We start from the raw sequence: 27527 nt of genomic DNA, 5'->3' as shown, positions 1-27527 counted from the left end.
TCATGAAGTGTCTCCAAATCCAGTGTCTATTCACTTACAGGTGACAAAATAAAATGTTCAGGTCATTTGACTACTAGCATTTTCTCCCCTGAGTATTATCTAGACAGTAGACTTGGCAGTACATTAATATCCTCACCCCTGAACAAGTAGAAAAAATGAATTTTTCCTTTACTGTTTTCAAAAACTTCTTATTGAAGTAATACAGCTCAGGTGACATATATTTGATGTGGAAGAAGCCTTCACCTTTTTTATCTTGTGGGGGAAATTTTGCAGCAGCTTAACCTCATCTAAAAACCATTCACGCAACTTTTCAAAACCACTGTTAATTGAAAAAATTTCTGTGTAAATGCTGATTGGACAAAGCTAAGCTACTCAGGGCAGCACTAAAATGTGAACAAATGCATTCATAAAGTGGTTGTCTTGAGTAGTAATTGATACAATAACCTGTTGTGTGTGGCACTACTGTTTCACTTATTTCTTACTTCTTTTCTTTACTCTGATCTGTCATACCCCACATACTCACATTACAATTTTATGGTCAAAAGTCACAAATGTAATAGCCAAGTATTACGTAAAGAAGTTTATAATGAAGAGCATCAGGACGATAGTAAGGTCCTTTTGTAAAGAACTGTATTTAATTTTGCCAGAGAGAATCCTCTATTTTACAACAGCGTAGTACTTCGAGTGCTATGAAGTAAATTAGTTATGTTTAGAAAGAACTTACCACGTAAAACAGTGAGTCTTGTGGACACACTTATTTCACCAACACTGTTGGAAGCCACACACTCATAAATAGCTTCATCTCGTGGTGTGCGCAGCGGTTGTATTCTGAGAACTGATCCAGATCCATCATCAAACTCTATTACCTATAAAAGGAAACAAAAGCTGTCACAGATGTTGTTACAAATACCTATCCCTCAGCTGATCTGTTCATGAACAGTGGCCTGCTGTTATTCAAGTCACCGAAGATAGGTTAACTTTTCAAATTCGTATACCATGAAAAATCCCAGTGATATGGGAAAATGTTTAAAAGGCAACACTTTGGAACATACATTTCTGTTCAGTGAGTATTCAGTGGCCACTTTAATATAGCTTCAAGAAATACAGGACAAAAAACAAATGAACAAACAAAACAAAACAACCCAGTGAACAAAGGCTGTAAGAAACAAGTCTGTAACTTAATGCTCTCTTATTCTGAAGTCCACCACCAATACCTCTCCATTCTCTTAGCTAAAGTACTCTACCTTCAAATGCCAGTTACATTCATTTTAACTGCTGCCAGCTATATTCCCCCTCTACTCGCAGACTGCAGTTCACTCACTCATTTGGCTCCTAAGTTAAAAACTGTCTGCAATTCCTGAACCAAACAGAAGGACTCAGTTTAGCTTTGTATTTAACCCACAGAACATAAGTCCATTTATCCAACAAACTGACCATTTAAGAGACTAAATAATAAGGCTAAACTAGTAAGATTTAGTTTTAAACCTGCAGTATTCACTCAAGAAGTAATAACTTTTATATGAGAAAATTCACTGAAAAGATCTTATTTCCTTCTTGACCTGCAGTCAGAATCACCTAAAATATTGGTGAGTACTGCAACACTCTGTAGGTACTGAGAAAGCTTTCTTAATAACTAATAGCAGTAATCTATTTAATCTACTTTTAAAAAAAGAAATTTAAAAAATTGCTGAGAGATATCAGTATTACCATCAGGTAAATGGCACTTACAAAGAAAGGACAGTCAATTTTTTATTTTGTTTTTCTCTACAAAATAATTAATATCTGACCATAATCTATATACATATGCACAAAGCAATTTACATATATGCCTATCTGCACATCTGGTTTTCTCTTTCTGTCTAATTTACACACAAGCAACCTACGAGATCTCTGTACCTGTTGAGAATAAGAGAGATATAAAGTCCAGGGTTGGAAATGATGATAAATATCCCCTGTATCTTACTGTTTTCATTGCAGGAATTGATCAGTTTCTGCTTAGCATTGGGAGAGGTGAAAATAAGATAAAAACCCTGGATTTTTTTGATAATAAATTTGTTTCATAGCCCACAGGATATATTACTTTTTCTTGTTCTTTCAGTAAAGCCATTGCCTTAAGCAAATCTAGACAACACAAAAATATCTACCTGATATTAGCACAATTAAAGGAAAAACTAGAATTCTTGATAAATTGACATTTATGAGGGAGAGAAACATTTCACAGTCTTTAAGCAGTCAGACTAACAATTTATAGATAAAAAATGAGAGCACAGGATCCGAATACTCACAAACATACTTAAAAAAGAATAATTGCTATTGTTTAAACCCGGATGCTGAATAAATTTATCTGGACAGCCAAGGAAAACAACTGCAGTAGATTGGATTGGGCAATATTGCAGAGATTAAGTATCAAGTCTGATGTCTCAAAAATATGTATCATAAAAGGAATTTATTTTTCATGTGATCCGTTCTCCCCTTTCCTGCATATCACAGCTAGTTAATTCCTAACTCTTCCCCATCTACTGAATGAGATTTTGGTTTGTTTATGACAGAGATTTTTTAATAAAACCAGTCTTGAACAGAGTAGAATGATGTAATTTGTAACTTTTATTTTTCCCTTTTCTGTTCCTTTTTAAGTTCTCTTAAAAGACTTCTTAGAAACTTAAAGCATATTTTTATAATTCCTATTATTTTAATTAATTTGAAGGAAGAGGAGAAAAAAAGGGTTCAGAGTCTATATCTGCAATATAAATAAAAGCTGAAAGATTAACAGAGAAGACCCACAAGGTCTTACTGTAGATTTTAATTTCAGAAGCAATGTCTAGTTCTCACTACTATTTTCATTAACTTGTGAGAATTAGCTGGTGAGCAAGAACATTCAATGACCATAGTGTTCAAATATATAAGCAGTCAAGAGAGAGGAAATAAATTATTTGTTCCCCAGTTGCTATGTACATGAAGTTCCAGCAAAAGAGTTCTGCTTTCACATGGCGGACAAATAATCAGGACAAGTTTCATGAAACCCTGCAGGAGACTGTCCAAGTTTATTGAATAGTAAAAAAGTAACCCCCAGCATCCCTGGGAAAGCATGTGGATCAGATAGACCACTAGAGTCCTTTCCAGCTGTATTTACTATATGAAGACAGGTGTCCAGGTAAAACATTTTGATGTCTTGTACCATTAAGTAACTCAGAGAAATATACAAAATATTACTGTGAAAGAAGAGGAAAAGAAACCAAACTAATAATTCTCTTATTGGTTTAGCTGACTATCTCAGACATTTTGTGTTTTCCGAAAGTTTCATATGTCTTTTTGGAATCTAATTTCTACTGCTTTTCTTATCTTATTTAGAGATTCTATGGCATGAATTAATGGTCTTACTTTGAACAGGAAGAAAAGCTGCTTAAAATAATGATTTTCTCTGCACACTTTGAAACTGCTCTGCTCAGTGGACATGATAAAAATTATAAACTTGGCAAGTGTCATCTATTTCTTTGAAATACAATCCATCTTCCTTGGCTATACCATTTGTTCAACAATCCACTAAAGGCATTTTTAAAACATTGTAAGGTTATTTTGATAGTTACTTTCAAATAATTTTAATGGAAAAAAACCTACTTTATTTTTGCTTATTCTCCCTAAAATCAGGTACACAGGTACCTAGAAATATATTAAGGAAATAAACCATGACTCATTGCAGAATAACACACAGTAAACATATACATGCACAATCGTTCTCTGTTTAGAATTCACTTTGAGTGAAAGTTCTGTGAACAAAAGAGGATAAATTGTGTAGAATTTCTGACAAAAATTCTATGCTAATCCCTCTAGCCAATACAGCTCCTCATATGCTCTGCAAAGTGCAGTTTTTGGCACTAGAAGGTAACAGTTAAATTCATGGTTTTATTTTTCATGTTGTAGTAAATACACAAGCCAAAAATTATAATGGTTAATGAACAAATTCCAATGCCTTTAGGTATTTTTTGAAACAAAAATTATTAAAATAAATTTGGTTTATAGAAGAAATGCAGTTCTTCTAAAAAAAATCTAACCTGAAAGCCAGGACAAGCAATCTTCTCAAACATTATTTCAAATTAATATACAGAACTTTGATATTCAGTCAGTTGTTAATAACTATATATTAGATCACTTGCCCATAAAATGCATGTCACAACTGTTTTATACATAAATCATTTACCTTAGAATAATTGTTTTTAAGCAAACAGAAGTATCTTATTTAACATTGAAAACATTTAAGAGACAATTATACACTCATAGTGCAAGTTTTGGTATCTCTTCTAAAAGTTTTCCCCCATTTTCTGAGTTTTTTCTTCACATTAAAGGTCAAGCCGTATCTGACATCAATTATTCCTGCCACTACAAGAGGGAAAAATTCTTGTTTTCTTATTTCCCCCAAATAACCAGAATCCTTTGAGCAGATTATTTTCACTGTTTCCTTTAACTGAAGGTTGTGGAGAGAAACATCTTTCTCTAAGCCTTTTCCTAATTTATTGTTAAGAAAAGAATCAAAAGCAAGCAAGTTTTACTTTCCCTCTTCAGCAGCGGGAACTACAGTGCCCCTTTTGTCTCTTTCCTCAACAGGGGTAAGGAATTGTGGCAGCAGAAGCAAAGACTAGGACTGCTCGATGCACCTTGTCACAAAACGAGGTGGTTTGCTTTCGGAGACAGCAATCACTGCTCAGCTCATGTCCCCAGCAGCTCCTTCACGAGACAGCAAACTGAGCAGAGACACCACAAAGCTCCTCAGTTCAACCATGCTAGCTTAGAAAACAGCAGCAGCACTTTTCTCTTTAATGGTTCTATACATAGCCAGTTTTGAAAATTAAAAACTTCCCGAGACTGCTCCCACCAAATTATCTCTGATAGCTAATTCTATTTTGCTAAATCACTATTAATAAAGCACACATACTGGGATTAAAAACAAGGTTGGAATAAAATGTTTTTCAGAGGAACAGAACAATGGACCTAATACCTCAAATCTCTGATTGCTGACTTTCTTTCCTTTTTTATTCCAGACAATTTTAGGTCTTGGATCTCCTGTGGCTTGACAGATGAATGAGGCGACTCCTCCTGAAACCCCTGTCTGGTCAACGGGAGTTCTTGTAAACTTCGGTGGTGCTGAAACAAACAAAAAAATTAACCAAATTAATCCAAGCAGTAAAAATAAATTTTTAAAAAGTCACATAAAGATTCCAAAATTTAAAAAGAAGGAACTGCTTCGTTTTTCCAGTGATATCATTCACCTGCAAAAGAAAGCATTATTAAAAAAACCCTAAAAGGTCAGGAAAGTACTTACAGATTTTATGAGTAAAATTTATATTAAAAGTGAAATCTGATGGCATTGGAATATCAAGATCACACATTATATTTTATCACCATTATAAATAAAAAATCCAATTTGACTTCTGTTACAAAATGAGCTCATCAATCAACTGGAACAATATCATGATTCACTACTTGATGCTATGATCACAGGGTGTCATGAAAACAGGATTCTCACCTTTGAGACATTAAAATCAGTGACATTTAGGAGAAAGCATTTGTAATTTTGCACGGTGGAGGTAAATTACTATGTATTAAGACTCCAGGCAGAAAGGACTAAAAGAAGAGAGATTTATCCTCGGGCACAGTTTTGTGTACAGCTCCTGTTCACTCCTGAATTCTACTATGTCAGAAAGGAGAACTAAAATAAGATCCAACTACAGCAACAACAGGAAAGGAGAGATAAATGGAGAAACAGTTTTGGAAGTATGAAATGTCATTTTAATTAATTATTCTTTTTCCCTTTATTTCTGTTACAACAAATCAAAATTAATTTATTACTTGATTTGTGGTGAGACAAAATTTTCAAACTTAGAGCAACACAAGACACAACTTCTATAGATAAAAATACTGAAATCTGTAAGATTACATCCAAACAGAGAACAAAAATGTTGAAAAATTCCTGTAAATATTTAAATCATTCTCTTTCTTAGCCAAAAAAATTCTTAAGATCCAATACACCTTCAGATACTGATTTAAATTATATGAGGTGAGAACTTAGAAACAATAAATGGCAAAAAAAACCAGGTCTTTGCTATGAAGCCATCCTGAGCAGTAGTTGCTTTATAGCATCTGTTGCAAATAATTTTTGTTCTCATCTTCAAATACCAGCAGTCAGCTCCTTTATGTTTCCCACCTCTTCCCTCTTCTTCACTTTCCTCTCTTAGTTCTGACAGGTGTGTGTACCTCTTCTGTACTAGTTTTCATTTCCATGTTGCTGCTCTTTAGTTCTGATGTCTAACCCCTTATTCTGCAAAACTGGTCTTTCCATACACACCATTTCTTGTCAGCATTATTTGAATGTAAGAAACACAGCGGCCTACAGTCATGCACATATGCAACACTGGAAGAAGTCCTGAAATACTTTAATGCCAAGATGCCATTTCACAAAATGAAATTAGGGAAATTTTTTACCTTACCTCTAATGTAAAAAAGGATTTTTTAAAAAATATGATGTTACTGAAAATCTGCGTGCTCTTTTCTTTAATAGGAATGTCAGGAAAATGTCTTAGTTTTTAACATTTCAGAATGCTCAACAGTCCTAGAACAGTACCCACTCTGCTAATTTTCCCGGTGAAAATGTACCTAAACCCAAATGCAAGAGCACATCTCAGCAGTACAGTGCTCCACTACTGCCATGGGAAAATTATGAAAGAACTTCTCTGATGTCAAGAATTGCCAAAACCATAGCAAATAAAACACACATAGAGTGAAGAAATTAGAAATCCTTTCCCAAGTCACAGGCTTTATGCCTGGATCACAAAAAATACAAAAATATATTCTGATGAAGAGCATCTGGGTTTCACCAAAAGTCCTCTTTTTGAACCCTTTCTATGTATGTTTTAACTCAGCACTGTGTAAGGAGACTGAATCCGATCTACTGACATTCTGTGGCACAAATTGTGATCATGTGCCACGAAGCGAAAAATGACACGCTGCCATTCTCTTCTAATTTTTTTTTGACATTTTGTGAATTCACTGTTAGAACTCAAGCCACTAAAAGAGATACACTTCATGAAGAAGTCCAACAGCATGCAATAACTATGTACAGTAGCTCATAGGCAGCAAATAGAACATATAGTAATAAATAAAATTAAAAATCTTCCACCAAACTTAACTGCCGTTAGAGGTACAACCAGTTTTCTAATGATTTCTTCATGTAGAACTGTCCCAAACCTGGCAAAGGACTAAAGGACTACAGCTGCCACGACTCCTTCACAGAAACTGCATGCTAGCCTCTGCAGAGCATTATTATCTACACCGTGGAGTTGCAGAAATAGGGCTGAATACTTAACATGGCTCCAGCTACCTGAACAACAGTATTTTTGCAGTCCTATGTGAATTTTTGCTGGAAAAATAAAGCTGTTCGTTAACCATGTAGCATCAGAGACAGAAAACAAGGGCAGCTGATCATAATGATGCAATTTTCAACTTGTGGACATTTTTCAAGAAAACAAGGGTTTAAGGCTGTAAATAAAAACCACCTTCTTGTATGATATGACTAATATTATCTGCATCAGTAAAAAAGCTTCACAATCCAGTATTGAAGGGAACTTTGGCTTTCACTTAGACCATAACCTAGCTGAAAAAAAAGGTATGTATCTGGTCAAAGCTTCTTTTTACATAAGTAATTCCTATAAAAAACATTGCTACAACTTTCCTCCAATACCTAATCTTGGAAGTAAGTAAATTATCTTTCAGGTATCATATGGCATCAGAGAAGATAAATTATTATTAGAACATAAATAAATTTATAAAATTATCTGCCATGAAGACAGGTAAGTATTATGCAATCCCTCTTTGTTACTCAATTAACATGTTCATCTTGTTACATATAAGGCAACCACTATCAGTGTAAAGGTATGCGAAATCACAACCCAGCAGAAGCAAAAATGAAAAGTAGTATTTGTTGCCTTTATAAAAGTTGTTAATTAAAGTTTGACACAAATTATCTCCACAATTAATGCTGTCGGTTTCTTGACATTGATTATGACCTATACTGCTAGGCACTCTAATAGCAAACACAATTAAAGTGCACACACAGTTGTGCTTATTAACATGAGGGCAATTTTGATTGAGAACTGACAACTATTTTTGATCTCCCTTAACAACAGCAGTGCATAGTTCAAGAAAAACTCTCGGCAGCACAGTTCATTAAGCACAGCAACAATCTATATGGGAAACTTCCACTGCAATTAAATCTGTCAAAAAAAAAAAAAAGATGTAATATATTACCAACTATGGTACCACAGTCTTCAGCACTTTTGGAACTTTACTTGGTACATATCAATAAATACAGTTAAAATAAGAGGAGTGTAATGAAAACAAAATAAGTGAAATTCATTTAAAATCAGCATCTCATATTTCTGCACTTGAATTCTCCTGAGGGCATCATCAAAATTGCTGCAATATTATCTTTTAAATGCAAGAACACCCAAGTTTTGCTTGTTTATATACCAGTGCCTACCCAGATAGTCATACTAATACTGAATTTTGATACCTTGTCAAACTAAAAAAAAAAAAAAAAAAATTAGAGTAGAAGATATCTGTAACTTGGACTTCTGAAGAGTACCACAGGCCTTGTCATTCAAGAGCTGCAGCCTCCCAGCATCTGCTACACAGTATGCAATTCTTGCTGGGACTCTTGAGAAGCCAAAGAGATAACTATTAAACCACTGCAAATCACACTCTTAATATATGAAGGAAAATTGAATTTATTGCTACCTCATCTTAAATACACTGAGCTTGCATTTATTTGTTTTGAAGAGTTTAAACCCATAGAAATTAGGCTGCTGCTTCAATGAACAGTCAAGCCGTCGCCGGGCACAGGAACTTCTGAAATAGAGATGGTTTACCACTGTTCAGATGGAAGTGGAGTGTTTTTGCACATTAGGGCTCCATAAAATATATTTGTAATGTGACACTAAAACAACTCATTTTGATTGGAACATTTGAATATCCTGGCACGAGCATAAGACAGTTCCTTCTTCCCTTTTGCGCCTCCACATAGTTTTTTTAAAGTTTAAGTAGAATTCTGAAATATTGAATGGAATTAATTAATTCACATTTCATCATGTCATAGAATTATCCATTTTAAAGTTACTGCTCTGTGCTGTGCTTTAAGGATATGTATCACTTTTCCTCTGCACTCAAATAAAATGTCTGTCAAAATACTTTTGAAATTACTACTTCAGCCCCCTTCTTTCTACTGCTACTGCAAACTATTCTTGTGTAGAGACGTTTTTATGGACATAGTCCTCTAATAAAAAAGTGAATATGAGGATAAGACTTCACCTTCTTTGACGCGAGAGCTAAGGGGATGTGTGCAGTCCTACTACAGCTAGTTCACCATGTGGACTTACTATGGACAAGAATATAGAGGATGCAGAGCCTAATGCATTTGTTTCTAGATTCTCTGGGGTGTACAGAAGTTCCTAGTATAAAATAATTCAATTTAAGATTAAACTTCATCATATGCCTGAAATATGAAAAAGTTTACTAGCTTAGAATAAGAACTGGCATAAATCATATCATATCGTATCCCTTGTAAGCATACATAGCAAGGGTGAATAAACACATCAGAAAAAACTGAAAATGCAAAGACCCTTCTTTCAAATGCCCCATTTACTTATAAATTGACATGTATTTGAGGAAACTCTAAAAATTACAGTAACTTTTTCAGTTATAAAGACTCATTTTGTAGCAATAAAAGTTGGAAGATGATGATCACAACTGTTCCCATTAAATGTTTTCAGGTCGAGAGCAGAGTAAACAATGTGGTCTGGCAGGTGCCCATGCACTTTGGAATACTGCACACGTACAATCATAAAAATAATTTTCACTTAGCATTGAGCCCTTTTATATTACTGGTCTAGCAGCATAAAGTTTCAGGGGGTATGTGACCAGACTCACTCAGAGTAAAAAACTCTTAAGTAATTCTTCGCATGTCAAATTACACACAGAAATTTCTGACACACAGTAAAAATCTAAATAAACAGAATAAAAAAACAACCACAAAAAAATCCCCCAACCAAACAAAAAAACCCCACAAACTGAATCAAACCAAACCAAAAAACCTCCTTTTTTCACCCCATTTCCCATTTTGCAACATTCACTGTATTCCACAGACTTATAGGCCGCTAAATAAAAAGGCCACACTGGTTCATATTTAATGATGGTGAAGGTGGTGAAGATTCCTGTCCAGGTAAAAATGAACAAATAGGCAAATGTTTCATGTAATCTCAGTCTGATACTGTATTCATGTATTACAAATTACATGATTTGTTATTTTCACAATTCCTCGGGTAGTTAATATATTAAAAAACATATACATAGCACTTAATAGAAAAGTACTTAATAGAAATTTCAAAACACACTTCATTTACAGCATTCGCTGCTAATTTACTCCTTAGTAATAATTTGTGACATAAGTTAGACTGATCATTGTTACAAGTAATTGCTTCACCTTAATTCTAACCTGCACTTACAGAGGATCTGCATATCTCACTCTATGTGGGAGAGCTAATTAGTTTTTATTTCTACAAGGATGAGAAATAATTTGTATTCATGAAATCTGCATAAAGAAATTCTTAAGTTAACAAGTAGTATGTTCCTAAAAGCTCTTGTCTGTCAGTCATAAGCTGTGAAATTTTTCTGTCTCTCACCGTGAATCTCTTAAAACTGTACCTGCCTTAACATCCTTCAGCAAGGATAGCAACAACACCCTCTTCAAATATCATCATACCCTGAGCAGGTGAATAGTTTTATTATCCTGTGAATGAAAATTATCAGTTTTGTATCTTTGAACTATTAAATGCACTTCAGACATGCCAATGAAGTCCAGCTGAAAATCCTGATCCATTTTGTTCACAGAAACTATTTCCAGGTACAAACACACATTTCCCAAAAGTCAGGGAAAAGGAAATCAAGCTATTTCACAGCATCCTCTCAGAAACTCAGCCCCTACAATACTCATAAAATCTTGATAGTATAATTGAAACACTCATCACCCCACCTTCTTTCTGCTACACATATTCTTCTAAAAGCAAAAGCACTCAGAACAAAGGACTGGTTTTAGAGGGAGACTTCTGGTTGGTTCTTTGGGGCTACTTTTCCAATTTAGCAGTCATCTCCAGCTCCCAACCTTCAATCTGCCAGAGCATACACACCCTTCAGATTTAGTACACAGCTCAAAAAAATAAAAATATCGCTTGCTGATCTCTCAAGGAAAATATGGAAAGTCAACCCTATATTTACGTTTTCAAATTTCCTGCAATGCACAGTGTCAGTTTAGTAGGGTGATCATTAGGTTCACTCTTCCCTGAAATACAAAATCAAATTACAGACTTACAAGTAAGGCCTCACAAGTCGAACAGGTGGGTTACATTTTCCAAAAGGTCTAATGTTAAAATAGCACATATTTAATTTGTACCTCTAAGCTCTGCAAACCTTGTTACCAGCTCATTTCATTGTGGATTATGTATGCTTTTTTAGAGACAGACATTATCTGAGCCCAAGGGACATGGGAGGTATATGAACCAACACAGACAGCAGCAGACATTTATTTGCCAACTAATATCATTCACACATACACACACGTCCATTTTCAGCTTATAATAACTGAGAGGAAAAAAAGGCTTTCGCAAATATGAAGAACCGATGTGAAAAACCTCTGAAAAAGGCCTTTTACTAATACTATAGACCAATATACTTATATTTGAAGTAGAAGGAAGCTGAAAAAGTATTTATTACTGTGCTTTTTCTACTAAAACTGTCTCAGGCCACTAGCAATTTAAGCTGGTTTCATGACAAACTATTAGAACGTGTAGTGTACAGCTCAGACCAGCCATTAACTACTTCCCTGTCAGAGCAATACTGTGCTAAGCCTAACAGGCAGCCAGGGCTTATGAGCCATCAGAGTCGGTCTCATGGATGATCAGACTAAAGGAGAAACCTCCCAAAGCCAGGCCTACTCCCACACCATGCCCTCTTGCCTTCATTCCTCAAGCTGGGTGAACCCCTTTAGCTATCAGTGCAACATAGTCATTAGTTTAAATACAAACTTCAGCCTTCATTTAAATATTGCAACAGAAAATGAAAGTGGTATACATTTGCTTCTAAATCTGCCCTTATTTACTCCAGGGTCTCTTCAGTTGTTTGTACAAAAAAATTCTGGTTTATATTAGAGTTCAAGAAAAGAGAATCAGGATTCTTGGTTCTAGTGTTTCACTAATGTGAGCACTGAAAGATGCAGACATACAACTAAGTAATACTCACTATCCATTAAACGTATAGGAGGTCAAGAATTCTCCCTTTTTTTTCCCCATGGCTATAGGAATTCCAGTGCTAGTGACCCACTATCCATTATATTAACCCAACTGCATATATTTAAGTCATAAACCAGCACATGTTCAAATGCACAATACAAAAAAAATAGGTATAAGCTTGTGTATATACATAGAATTTATCACAAAAGTATATGTAAAAGCTAGGTGGGGCTTAATTTACCTGAGTTAGAAAGATGACCTTGACAGTTAATCCAGTACTAAGCCTTCTTTCAGCCACAAATAAAAAGCATGATGCCTCTTGAATCTAAAAGGTTAGTGACGTGCACCACTTTATCCCCCAGGAATATTACATAACCTTGTCATATTCACTAATTTAACGAAAGGAAATTCTGCTTCAAAGCTCTCTACTGCTTCATTTTCCAATTTTGATGTCTGAGGACGGCATATGAATTATTTGGTAACTGAGAACTGGCACTCCTTTTCGATGTGCAAAGAAGAAGCACTGGATTTTAAAATGCCAGGCAAGCTGATCTCTTTCCAGAAGAGTTTTGCTCTCAGAGAAGAGTAGGAATGATGAGACACTACAGGTTTCAGTTAGGGACTCAGAATATCTGGGTTATGACCAGGAGGATGACCTTTAGAAGTGTTTCAGTCTTACTAAAACCCTCAACACAGGTACCAAAATGAGGAAGCATAAAACTGGGGCACTGTAACAACTAAGTGAAACTTCCACTCATATTTTATTTATCTAAAAACAACAAAACGCATACCTTGCCATTTATACACAGGGCAAACTGATGATTACTGACTGAGAAAGCAAAATCAACTATCTAGTAATAATACTGACTCTACATACTAATATGATTCAGTGTTAATGCTTGGCAAGGCATCCACATAAGCAAATTCTCATAACTCCAAGCAGAAGTATGCTTGTGCCTAATCAAATCTCACAGCCCATATGAACATATGCAAAATGGGGCATTAAGGGGTTGAAGATGACTTTCTACTTGCAGAACAGCATTAGGAGATGACATGACGACATAAGCATAATTTATGGAGGTAAACTGGTTAAAAAAAGACAGTATCATTAAAGCTGCTATAAAATAATAATAATTTTAAAACCTAATTAGTAGAGACTCATAAGTCTCTTCCCTTCTTACTAAGTCAGGCTTGCTTTGTCCCAAAACTAGATCAACACCTCCCTCTATTAGTTATAAACCAACATTTACCCTTTACCTACAAGAATCAATTCCATGAAGCCTAAATTAAGTGTCTAACCAAGTAGACAGAATACATACTCCTCTAACCAGCAATGCTCTGTAAGCTGTGCAATGCAGCCCACCTTCAGCTGTACTGTAAGACAGGTTAGCATGGCCCATAGGATGATGCACTGCTGATGAATAAGCAGACATTCATAAACTAGGTCACAAAACTGTTTACAGTTATTAGAAAAGATTCAGTGACTAAAGGCCCCAGTGGGTTGTCCCAGTTACTTGCCTACAAGTCACTTACAATACATCAGTATGGTTAACACAGTACAAGCAGTCTGCTCTGGGATACAGCTAGGAAGACATAAAAGCACTGATCAGAATGTATTTACACAGGCATTATTTTTGATACTGTATTTTCAGTGTCCTACTGTGTATTTGTCCTGCCATAAATACCAGCCACATTTTGTTGTCATTAAGGACAATGCACTGCAAAAATGCAAGAAATACTACTTGTAAGGTACTCAAGGTTCATCTGCTCCACAAACTTCTACAGGAGCTGCATTGTTCTAGATTGTCTCTAGCAAAATTATGCCAGCATAAATATAAAGCAAATTATAAAGCATGTAAGAATACGAGAACTAAAACCTCATACAAAGATATGCACAACAGAGGTGTTGCTGGATCATGGATTTGATTGAAAAGCAGAAACATAATCAGAAGAAACGTACCACCACGTAAAGGTAAACCTCTAATTACTAGAAGTTCATTTCTGTTTTAATTCTGATATGTAATATCACTTCATACAAGGAAATTTATTCTACCACCTATTACCTAAAATCACTGAAAATACAATTATTCGATATCTTGTGTAGCATTACACTTGCTTTGCAAGAATCTTGCATGGTTAGTCACTTCAGTCACTGGTTACTTCAGGGATTTTTAATGTAATTTTTAGTGGTTAAACATATATCAAAGTATATAATCCGAACCCACAGTGCTGTGCCTAGCTTACACCTATCTCATCTATCACTAATTATATCTTCCATTTCTTCCATCTTTAACCCATATTTATTCTTCTTTTTAAAAGAGATACCAAGAAATCATAACACCACATACAGCTGATATTCAGTCAAGGGCTATTAAAAGAAGGACATAAGACTTTGGAGGACACAATAAAGCCCTTTTTCTTAAAATAAATAAAGAAAAAAATTACATTTGTCCTGTCATAGAGATTTTCACTCTGAAATCTCTATCATAATTAGAAAGCATGATTCATGCCCGTCTTTAAAAGAAAAGTAGAAATTATTAAAATGTGACTACCAAGAATGATTTCATGCTTCGTTTTTCTTGCAAAGGCAGATACTTTCTTTACAACTACTATAAAAATAAAAAAGAATAATAAGTCTTATTCATACTTTCCTTTAAAATTCATATCTAAGCAGTATGAAGAAAACAAATTCAAAGTTTAGTCTCAAGAGATAGAACAGGAAGCCAAAAGCACTGGAAGTGGCAGCTGGCTCTTGGACAGAATAGAGGGCTGAGAGCCAAATCTTTGTAATTCTAATCCCATCTCTGTTAATTGCTTGCTGTTTAGCTTCAGGCAAATTACTTAACCTCCATGTCTCAATTTACTTACTTCCAGGATTATGCTACTTAGATTATGTCACAAAACATAGGCAGGAGTATTACAGTCGTTACCACCACTGTATTTACAAAATTTGTGTAAGGATTTGTGCTCATGCGTTGAATGAAATGTTTAAGTCCTATCTACTTAACTACATGGGTGACACTTCTATCAGGGCAAAGAAAACAAAAATGAACAAACAAACCCCACTCAAATCTAAATTCGAAGTGTCAGTGGAAATACGTAGCTCTTTGAAAAACCTGTTAGTCTTTGAAAACTGCAGTCCGCTGCATATCAATATTGCAAAATGTTGGTTTAATTAACACTCTTTTCTCTAAAGACATGAGCTCACACTGCACAAGTGTACTGAGTAAGAACTGCTAGTTTTGACACTAAGTGGTTATCTTGTATAAATGATAATAAATTATTTCTGCAAAATGTATCATCCTGCATCATAACTTAAATCAGTGGTATATAATTAATATGGTGTGTGTCCATTAAATAATAGAATTGAATGCTTTAATTAAGAAACCATGTTAATTATGGCAGTTACTTAAAATATTCATCTAGGTAACAGTAAATATGTATAGATACGTTTAGATTTAACATGCATGTTCAGAAATAAGAGATTTAAGGAAATTGTATTTTCCACATCAAGCTTCAGCAACCCGTTGAATGTATACTTGAAAATGGCAGATTGTTCATTTGTGAAGACAATCGAGAAATTTGGTTTGCTGTCAATGGATTCGTATTTCTGTATGTCTGAATCTCAATGGCCTATTCAAAACGTAGAAATACCAAGTGATCAGCCACTGCACTCCATCATCAAAGCCACAATCTGCTTATAGAAAGAATATAAAAGGTAGAATAAAATCTGCATTTTTGCAAAACTTCTTATTTTTTCTCTGATTTTTTCCTTCTGAATATAAAAATATAACCAGAAATAAATTTCTCACAACAAAACTGAAACTACTGACACAAATTCATATGAGGTTAGATTACTGAAGCTGGGGATGCAATGGATACGGCAGGTCACCAGACAGAAATCAAAACAGCTGCCCTGAAATATCCAATAAATATAAAATCGACAGACAGGAATAAGAAAAAAGCTAAAAAATAGCTCATTTCATGAATAAAGAAATGATAAAAAGCAAAAGAAAAGCAGAAATTAGTGGTGAAACAGGGCAGAAGTATAACCTAAACCAAGATGAATCTTAGGTCTACTGAAGTAAAAATTTAAGTAAAAATAAGATCTTTACATGTTACTATACTGCCAGTCAGTCACGTATCTTTAGTAAAAAATTAAGAGTGTTTGAAAGCTTTGATTTTAGTGTGTATAAAAGTTGCTTGCTCCCAAAGGCTGTCTGGAAAGTTGTAATTTAATCTTTATGTTCTTTCACATGCAAAGCCTCTCATAAAATAATAGTAAAACCTCTTGAATGAATTACTGTATTGTTCATAAATCACAAGAATCAATTACTACATGTATTGTTCCTTCACTGAATGCCTTTAGAAAAGCAGCTTCTGGTTGTCCAATAATTTGGCATAGTACTGTGTCATAAGCTGGCACACACAGCTGGAAAAAATTCTAATTAGAGTTAGCAATAAAAACTGAGAAGTTAGACTTTGATGCTTGCTCTTGTAAAACAAATCCTCTTTTAAAAGTAGACAGCTTTCAAAAAATTCCAGGAAAAAAAATCTTTTAAGTTTTTGGTTTCAGTACTCTTAACTTCTCACTGTAAAAATAGCAATACAATGTAACACAATATATGGTACCAAAACAAAAGGAAGTTGGGGAGAAGAATTAATACAAAATTATTACTGACAGAGATGAAAATCAGCCCACTGAAGTAGAAGATGTATTTTTTATGTGTTTGGCGTTAACCCCAGCAACATATTCAATGATTAAGAATAAAAGGTTTAAACCTTTGTGCGCTTTCTCCCTCCTCAATAGATAGCAGCATATTAAGTTGATACAAACAAGCTTAACTTTTGTATCAGCCTGTAGCATAACAACACTATATATAAAGGCCTTTTGTTGTGATTATGTAATTAGTTGTGCATGGTTATACAGGAATATATCTGCTGGGTAGAGTGAAAAGAAGTATAGTTCTCAGTCTTGCCAATGCAGGAGCCTCTACTGATCAAGGAACTCCATTCTGGTATCAGAAGCTACAAACATAATGAGCTAACCATGTGTTTTCTGTTTATTTTTAAGGTTCTTACTTATTGAATGTAGTAGCTTCTCTGAAGTTGTTCCCTGTTACTAGGACAAGAGAAGTAGAATGTTTGCAACTATTCCTTCCTAGAGACAAAGAGCTATATGCCCGGATACGTAGATACTAAGAATAAAGAAATTAATATAGTGTATACAGGACCAGTTTTTTAGTAAATTATTTTGTGTTATAAATAAAAATTCAGAAGAAAGAAATACAATAAAAAAATCTTGAGGTAGTTTAATTTAAAAAAGACATACTTCACCTTCTATAGTTAAGGAACTATGCTGTTTTTTCAATGAAATAATCATGCTTTCAGAGCAAGGTTACAGATTACCAGTCATGTAAAAAAAAATCAGAACTTACAGAGCTGAATATATGACTTACCACAGCAAAAAAGGAGAAAACAAGAAAACTAAAAATGGAAAGAATGTTTTTGCATTTGAGAGCATAAGGCTAACGTGCATATTTACAGCACCAGAAAAAAACCCCAACACTTTAAATAGTGTCAAAAGCACCCCTCACCTTTGAGTTTACCCATACTGCAGTAAATCTTGTAATTACAGTCATATACACATGTTCTAGTCAGTTTTAATTAAGGCAAGGCAGTACAATTAAGCGTTAGCCACAGATTCCTCAAGCAGGCAAAAAAGTAACTACATAGACCTTGCAGACAACCAGGCTACACTGTCTGCCTAGCGGTTAAGTCAGCCAGCGCATATCTATACAGTCACAACTATGTTCAACTTCAAAACTGACACAACTATCGAACAATGAAACTTTCGAATTCCTTAAAATGTCTCACCAAAAACCCCATACCAATCCATACTGCATTACACACACTTAGCTCCCTTGCTTTCTGCAATCCATTACAAAGATGTTAGCTTCGTCACTATCAAAATGAGGTTTTGTATAGGTGTGTAAATCTTTCCATACTGGTGACCTCCAAGTTCAAATCTCCTATAACACCTGAATGTCAAATTTCCTTTTCAACCCACCAGCACATTTTTCTTTTTTCAAGTGGAACTGAGTTCTTTACCCGATACATATCTTGAGCCTCCCCTGTTCTCTCAGATCTGAGAATTTAAGTCCTTTCTGATCGAAGTAAGGGCTTATTTCTTAAGCTTTCTGATCGTTTCCCAGCGAATGTTTCCACCATGCCCTCAATTTCTTTCTTATCTTGTTTACAGGTGATTCCTCTGCATCACAGCAAAGGAGTATGAAGTTAGTCCAACGGCTAAAGTACTGTACTCTTAAAAGATAGGATCCCTATGACAAAGTAATTTTAATTGCCAAACACTGCAAAGAGAAAAAATATTGGATGTTACACTGTGGAGCCAGAGCTAATTGTTTGCATCATTGTTATTTGAAAGTACTCATGTTCTTGCTCACATTCTGATTCATTGTGACCTTTCAGGATTGACTAAATTAACCTCTTTTCTGAAAGAAATCGAAGGACAATGAAAGTCATGCAGGTGTGCATAGTTTTGTGTGAATGAACAGTGAAGAAGAGATTAAAAAGTCATACAGTTACCTCCAATGTCCAGACATTTACTTCTAGGAGCAGATATCTTACTTCCAAAATCATATGAATGTCTAAAAAGGCCACCATAGAACTGAGTGCTTAAGTGAATGATACAAAAACTTAATGACCAGAGTACTGAAATAAATTCCACCCTGGATATTTCATGTAGATGATTAAACCCATTATGGATTTGCCTTTCTGTTTTTAACTGCTTTTGTAAGAATGAAGGTATCAGATTCTTAAAATGCTGTGAACAATACACTAAATTTTGCTTTAGATCACAACAGATGAAATACTGGTGCCACAGAAAACCTGCTGCCTCGTATTCCTAATTAGAGACAGCCTTTTGACCACATCTAGACTTTGTGTGGGCATGAGAGACTCCAGTACCAGTACTGCATTTCAAGACAAAACACCTAAAGAACTTCTAAAGATTTTTACAGTTATATTCACAAAATGAAGGTTGTCCAATATATGGCCCAGTGAACATGCATGCATATTAACACAAGTAGAGATTTTGGTAGAACAGCTTTTTTTCTGAACTGCCACACTTCTACTAAACTTGACTAGGTTTCTGACACAGCTGAATTTCTGTAAAAGATCATTCCAGTTAGGCAATATTGGAAGACTGGACTGTTTTGAAAAGATGTTTTACCATTTAATTAGAAAGTCACCTAAGTCATTAATTGATACTATGTTTCATTCAAGATATTCTACCCATTACATATCTTTAATTATGTGAAGTATTTTCACTTTCTTGAAACTGAGAAAACATGCATACTATGAACAGGTAAACTGATTTCTTAAATAAGCAGCCTAATTTCTTCATTACTGTAAGCTGATTGAAACTCAGTAATAACAGTGGTACTGCTTAAATTTACATAAATTGAAGATTTAGTCCATTATTTTCAGATTCAGGTTGAGGAGCACATGTACAGCACTGTGATCAGGTTACTAGTTACATAGCTTCCAAAAATAAAAAGTTTGCAAGCTTACCTCCTTATGCACTAGATCAGTGCTGACTGTTTCAAAGTTGGGTGCATAAACTGATACTACTCGTACCTCTGCTCTAGTGAAGACTCACCACATCAAGTAACCATAACCGAGTCTTACTAGTCAGCCAGCAGTTGTTAGCCATCTCACACACACAGACACACAAGAGAATATAGGATACATTCCATAGGTTATGAACTAATTGTCTGGGTGACAGGCACTCATACTATGTTGCACAGAAAGCTGGTAAGTAAATGAGAGTTTTGCCTAGCTTCCTATGAGAGAAAAACAAACCTATGTTTCTAATGAACTGATTCATATTGTGCTTGAGTTTTGCAGATAAAAATATGAAAATTTTAGAGTTCGTAATAAAAATTTCTTCAAAAGTATTTAAAATTTATTTATTAAAATTCAAGACTGGATATTGGCTTTGCTCAGAAAGTATAAGCACAGAATTTCTTTTCACAGAACTACAGAACACCGTAGTTGAAAGTGACCCACAAAAATCATCAAGTCCAATTGTGGTCTTGAAGTGGACAGTCCCAAGACTTGTGCCACGTGTCTGACAGCATTGTTCAAACTCTCCTTGAACTCTGTCAGGCTTGGTGCTGTGACCACTTCCCTAGGGAGCCTGTTCCAGTGCCCAAACACCCCCTGGGTGAAGAACCATTTCCTAATACCCAGCCTGAATCTCCAATGACACAACTTCATGCTGTTCCCTCAGGTCCTGTCACTGGTCACCAGAGAGAAGAGATGAGAATAATTCTGGAATATTATTCCAGAAGTATATGCAATTCCGCAAGTAGAAAATAGGTATCTATTTATCCTGATATTTATTCTTTTCTAATTAGTCTTAGTTGCTAATTAATTTTAACTTCTCTTAATCATAACTAATTTCTAGAGTTATATTCATAAGGTAATGAACTACAAGGAGAAGAGAAAGAGACATAAACATTTCAAATTTATATACCGTCTTTGTTTAGAGTTCAGATTTTTTGAATGGCAATACAGGAGGGTGGGCAAAGCTGGTTTGGAGCAATGAAAGGAAATCTATCATGTTCTCATGCATTTGATAAACCTAGGTCTGATCCTACAGCATAAAAAATTTACATGGAAGTAGAAATTCTAACAGCCTGTAGTGAAAGTATTTCCTGTGAAGAGATGCCAAGTACATATCTGTGTGTCCTTCTATGAGAAGTCTCCATATGTATTGAATGCAACTCTTTGTAGCATTTCCTCATGCCTTCATATTTCAAAAGGCCTCATAAATATCCAGGTTACATTGATAGGGGGCTTTAAGTTTCTCTACTGACTGACATTATCAGTTTCTTTAAGGTCTGTTGGTCCTCCCTGTAATCTTGGAAGAAATCAAGAAACATTCCAGTGAAATAAAGCTGAGGAATGGGTAAACAAGGATGAACAGGAATTACATTACAAACTAATAAATAAATAAATCAGCATTATTTAGTATTTGCAGGACATTTAGCACCCTCATAAAATAGGATCTGACTTTGCTATATGCAAAAAAACCAGATAGGATAATCTTTCTCGAAGAATGCTTACAATCTTCATCGTACCCCCTAAAATGTTTACAGTCTACGTACAAAATAAGGCCAGGCAGCTGACTCTTGCCAAACTTAACACAATACATTGGAAGTATCAGAGAGTTTTAGTCTGCAGGAATGGCATTAAAATCAACTCTGCTAACTTTCTAGCAATTGTTGCATTTTTAGCAGAGCAAAACGTAGCTGAAGGGAAGATTACTAAGTCTCTTTGTGGATAACTGCAGAAAACTAAACTTTTGCTTATCTTTCTTAATAGACTGCAATGCAGGTTTACATAAACCTGTAAAATGGCCTCCAAAACAAAATATCATTAGAAGAAGTCACTATCTCTGCACTCCAGTTTTGGAATTATCAGAGGAGAACGTTCATCAGTTTGACTCACAAGAAACTCTGTGCTGCTGACTCACAGATATTAAAATTGCAGAAAATCTATTGAAAGGTAGTCAGTGATCTCATTTATTAAGAAAAGAACACATTTCAGCAAAGTGAGAAATTGAGAGCTTACAGTAAATACATAGTTTGTCTTCAAGTTGAAACCACCAACATAAAATACTCCCTCAATCAGGAAATTGACTCCAATCTCACATTTTAGGGTCAAATTACTCTTTATTTTTCATTTTGCCCGCTGAGTGTAACAGAAATCTAAAGTCTTGTTTCAGTTCAGGAAATATGGTATCACAGCCAGCAGATACCCAAAATTATCAGTACCAGAACCTGAGACATGTTGTTCAGCATGGAGAAGGTTCTGGGGAGTTCTTATAGCTGCCTTCCAGTATCTGAAGGGGTCTTAAAAGAAAGTTGGACAGGTACTTTTCACAAGGGCCTGTAGTGACAGGACAAGGGGTGAAGGTTTTATACTCCAAGAGGGTAAATTTAAATTGGATGTAAGAAAGAAATTCTTTCTATGAGAGTGGTGAGGCACTGGACCCATCCCTGGAAGTGTTGAAGGCCAGCATGGAAGGGCCTTTGAGCAATCTGGTCCAAATGGAAGGTATCCACATCCATTGCAAAGGGTTCTGAGCTACATGTCCTTCAAAGTCCCTTCAAACCTCAACCATACTATGATTCTTATCTGGTAGGAAGTTTCTCTTACATATTCATCATTCAGATCATTCCAGAATCTGTTTTCCACTGAAATAAACATGCCAGCCAATACATTTAATCTGCAGTTTGATAGCTTACAGTAGTTGAGACTTCAGTTCTCCTTCTGCTATAAAATATCAATGTGTTGTAGTATGTAGTAAGACATTTACTTTCTGGAGCTGTGAAAGAGACAGAAACAAGCTAAGCTACATAATGATAAATGCCACTGGTTTCATGAATCTGCATTTTTGTACTTCTGTCAGCATAGCAGTCTGCACCCAGACAGATCAGCACGCTTCTGAACTTCCAATTTTTTGTTCAAATTGTAACATATGAAGACTCCCACAAGAGACTATTTTAAAGTTTAAATATTTAATGGCTGTCATTGACCTCCTTCACTTCTGAAAAGCCTGTAACATACCATACAGCTGATGTCAAATATTTATTTAGGCTGCCATTAAACTGGCAGTAGTCACAAAAATTCATCTTGTTCATGAAGACATTATGTATTTCACAAAGAGCCATATTTGTGACAAATACATGGTCAAACAGCATGGTGGATTGACCCTGGCTGGGTGCCAGGTGCAGACCAAAACCTCTGCCACTTCCCTCCTCAACCTGTGGAGTGCACAGAAAATACAACAAAAGACACACAGGTCACAAGAAGGATAGGGAGATCATTCACCAGTTACTGTCACAGACAAAACAGACTCAGAGAAATTAATGTATTTATTACTAACCAAATCAGAGTAGGTTAATGAGAAATAAATCCAAATCCTATACACATACACCTCTCCCCCACCCCTCCCTTTTTCCTGGGCTCAACTTCATTTCTGTTTTTCTCTCCCTCCTGCCCTGGAGCAGTACAGAGAGACGGAATGGGCATTGCTCTAAGTTCATCACACCTTGTCTCTGCCACCACCTTCTCCTCACCCGCCACCCCCTGCTCCAGTGTAGGGTCCCTCCCACAGGAGGGCCTCCATGAACTTCTTCAACACAAGTCCTTCCAATGGAGTGCAGTATTTCAGGAACAGACTAAAGCAGCACGGGTCCCCCACAGGGTCACAAGTCCTGTCAGCAAACCCACTGCAGCAGGAGCTTCTCATAGGGTCAACGTCTTCTTTGGGCACATCCACCTGCTCCATTATGGGGTCCTTCATAGGCTGCAGGTGGGTATCTGCTTCAGCAGGGGCTGCAGGGGCACAGCCACCTCACCATGGTCTTCACCACAGGCTGCATGGGAATCTGCTTTGTTGCCTGGACCATCTCCATACCCTCCTTCCCCACTGACTGGGGTGTCTGCACGGCTATTTCTCTCACATATTCCCACTCCTCACTTTTCTGTCTGCAATTGCCCCAGCATGGCAACTTCCTCCCTTTCTTAAATATGTTATCCCAGAGGCACTACCAATTTTGCTGATGGGCTCAGCTTTGGCCACCAGCAAGTCCATCGTGCTAACATCTGGCATTGGCTGTGTTGGACATGGGGGAAACTTCAAGCAACTTCTGTGGGCCCCTGCTACCAAAAACTTTACGTAGTACGAACAGTGACTACTTTTTACTTTCTGCTTAACAACCTGCCTGGTGTCTCAGTACTCTATAGCACTGTCATCTTTCAAGAGCTTCCTAAGCTTTTACTTTCCACAATTCCCTGATTTATTCATTGTACAACTTCAATAAAGAATGAAAGATGCAAAGGGCTTACAGCAAAGAGGCTGAGCCTGAAGCCTGGCAGATGGCCAGGGAAAGAAAGCCTATGTAATTATATTATCTTGCACCCATATAAGGAAATAGTTACAAGAATAACTTTGATTCTAGCACTTCCCACTAAGTGAAAACATAGAAATCTTTAAAAAGTTGATTTTTTATTCCTATTAGAAAAAGGAATTCTACAGTAAAATATGTATTTCTACAAATTCCAAGTCATCCACACACTTCTGCTGGGATGTAGAAGCAGCAGCAGCATAAAGCAACTTGCAATCACTAAAGCTGGTGTGTCTGCCTGAAGACAGAAGACAGCCAAACATTATTCTACTCAGTTTAGAGATTATTTCTTATAAAACAAAGAAATCCTTGATCCTGTGAAACCTGGATTAATTCTCACGCTATGCAGAACAAAACCTTCACTGCTTTTCTTCCCTTTGGTTTCTCCTTCCACAGCTTCTATCAACCTTACTATGTCTACCAAGGCTGTATCTCTAGCAGTCCTCAGATCTTGCTTCTCATCTGTCTTGTTTCTAAATCGTGTATTTTCTGCTCACATCTTCCCAGTCTTTTATCTTGCTATAAACCATTCCCCCCCATCTTTCCACAAATCCAGTGTATTCCATTAGGACCACAGGGTGTTTTAATACGAAACAGTAATTAAAAAATTTTCATTTTGAAACTATTTGATGAACCATTTAGCTTCAAATTCATTCCAGTGTTAGCAGTTTTTATCTCATACTGTAGATACGAGATCCAAAAATATTCTTTCTGGAATATCATGTCTATTCACATATACACTTATTTTTTTTTAAGTTTCACCTTTTCTCAAAGGAATAATGACTTCTACTTAATTCTATGACATAATAAAAGAGCATAAAGGAAAACTTCCAGATACTGTAAGCAACAGAGATGCCAGTTATGTAACTGGCTAGCCCATCCAGACAAACATATTTTGGTTATAATTTTTACATTCTTATCTACTCATATTCCACTAACTTCAAGCTGTAATGGTGAGAATACACCTGACAAAGCCACAGCTGACAAGTTCCCTCTTTTTTCTCTACTACTAATACAACTGTAGTATTAGTAGTTAGTGTTTAACAGAGATTGTTTCAACAGCTACTCCAGTTTACTGCTGCACATGATGCAATATAACAGCAATGGACATCTTTCTCATTTACATTCACAGCAGACAATGAAAACCTGATGGCTTTCCTTTTCTAAATAAATCTGAGTCAAATAGTTCCATCTTTTAAATACAAATAAAATATTATGCTGAGTTATTTAAGATTCAGCTGCTGTATGGCAAACAGCCCACATGCCTTTGCCATCTGAATGGCATGCAACATTTTCCTGTTCAGCTCCAGCAAGAGCCTGAGCACAAACTTCAAGCTGTAAGATATAACGAGCAGGATGGATACCCATCCTGGACACCTATTCATAATTTCAAGTAGGAGGCAGATGTCACTCACAGAAGTACTGCTCATATATAATATCCTGTATTAGCTGGCTTCTCAGTAATACACCATTTTGCATGATCTTACTTCCGTCACACAAGGATCAGAAAGAATGAAGATCAGGCTCACACTTCCTCAGCAGTGGAAGGCAACTCCTTGTAACACAGTTACCAGTTTTTCAGCTTCAAAAGAAGTTAAAAGACATGTTTTCACAGATCTCTTTGCCATTACTTCAGTATAAAACTGAAGAAAATGTTAAGGTGTTAAATACTCTCTATTAAGGAATTACACATTTACGACTTCTGAGACTCTAGGCTGTTAGAAACCAAATTTCTACTCTATTTTAGTACCTATTCCTTAAAATGAAGCTTAGGTTGAAACCTACAAAACATAGCAATGTGTAGCCTTTTTATTTTCCCACTGATAAAAGAGCAGACCATTCACAAATTATCAGTTAACCTTTTTAGACATACTTGACCTTTTTCCCATGTGGAAGGAATTCAATTCCAAAAAGCTAAATGTAGCATAATTTAGATTAAGCACAATCAGTTACAAATATTAGAAATTATCTGATCCCAATTCAGTTATGAAAAAAATCAGTTAAATTATTATAATAATAATAATAATAATCATAGTAATGATGATGATGATGGAAAGCAAATGAAACACTATTTGAAATTATCCTCTTTCTTACAAGATGGTACAGCCTTTAAAAAAGCTAAAAAAAAGCTTTTGCATGTGCATATAAAGTGTTTCATATTTTTAGCTGTGCTTTCAACTGCTTTCAACAGAATCACTCCCTTGTCACAATCTCTGAAAGAAAAAAGTTTGTAGAACATCATCCTTCTGTTTCTCCCATTTCAGTTTTTGTAATTTCACAAAGTTAATAAATGTAACCTTACAAAAACCTTTGAAATAAGTCACTAATAAGTTACTTGTAGGTTTTCTAACTTTGGTGAGGTCCTCTCAATGAAGCTTGAAAAATAATTTTACTAGAATGTGGACCCTATAATTAAGCTCCAAGAGATTCAAGTAGTTTATGTAATTGACTTTTCATTAAACTTTTCATCATCTGTCATGAAAGCCATAATTACAGTGAAAACTAATCTGAGTTGCACACTAATTCCCAAAAAAGGATTTAGCATTACATATGGGTCTTCAGCAGTGTCTGGGTATTTCAACTCAAAAAAATCAAAATTTCAGAGATATTAAACATTTTTTCCCCCAGTATCTTCCTGAGTTTTGTAACCTGACCTTCTCTTTTCAGTTCAATTATTCGAACTACAGCTGATTATGCTGCTGTCCAAAAAGTCCCAATTCAAGTGCATCTTATTACAGATAAAAAAAAACATTTAAAAGACAAAAAAAGTCTAATAAACTTCAGTTAGTTCATATATTCCATAATGACAGCAACAAAAAATTCCAAGCAACAATCCTGAATAAAACTTTGTCATCAGCTGCAGTATTGTGTTATACTAGGGGTTCTGTTACTGGTAGAAAATATTTATTTATTTATCCATTTCAAAGCTTATCCAAATGCAAAGAGCTTCTTAGTCCTTAAATTAGGTGTTCAAATACATCTTCCATGACTACCAAGGTGTAGTGGTTTGGTCCAAAATACTCATTTACTGCTTACCTTCTGTGAGATAAGAATTAGGAGAAACGCAAAGCAGGCACAAAACTTGAAAGAATATAAAGAAGTTTATTAACAGACCTAAAAGAAGGAAAAAAATTATACCACACCTTCAGAACTCTTCTCCTCCCCCCACCTTCCTCCCTTCTCCCACTGACAATGTAAA

The 27527-nt window shown here is 35.6% G+C and overlaps 1 protein-coding gene across 50 annotated transcripts in view; it reads right to left on the bottom strand.

Moving 5' to 3' along the window:
* Nucleotides 1-27527, bottom strand: part of PTPRD (protein tyrosine phosphatase receptor type D) — a 1187501-nt gene that overhangs the window by 221064 nt on the left and 938910 nt on the right. For 25 of the 50 annotated variants that reach the window (XM_042012906.1, XM_042012907.1, XM_042012909.1 and 22 more), the window contains 2 exons: nt 4988-5136; nt 725-866 (listed from right to left, as the gene is read on the bottom strand). In XM_042012906.1, the coding sequence (XP_041868840.1) occupies nt 725-866; nt 4988-5136 (291 nt within the window). The remainder of the gene's footprint in view (nt 1-724; nt 867-4987; nt 5137-27527) is intronic. The other 25 variants (XM_042012886.1, XM_042012911.1, XM_042012914.1 and 22 more) reach the window with 1 other exon arrangement.

The sequence above is a fragment of the Corvus kubaryi genome, unplaced genomic scaffold (assembly GCF_017639235.1).
Source record: "Corvus kubaryi isolate FWS band 111438036 unplaced genomic scaffold, C.kubaryi_AGA036_p1.0 split1-37296, whole genome shotgun sequence".
NCBI lineage: Eukaryota > Metazoa > Chordata > Aves > Passeriformes > Corvidae > Corvus > Corvus kubaryi.
The sequence above is the reverse complement of the archived record's forward strand: the minus strand, read 5'-3'. Positions and strand labels throughout refer to the sequence as shown.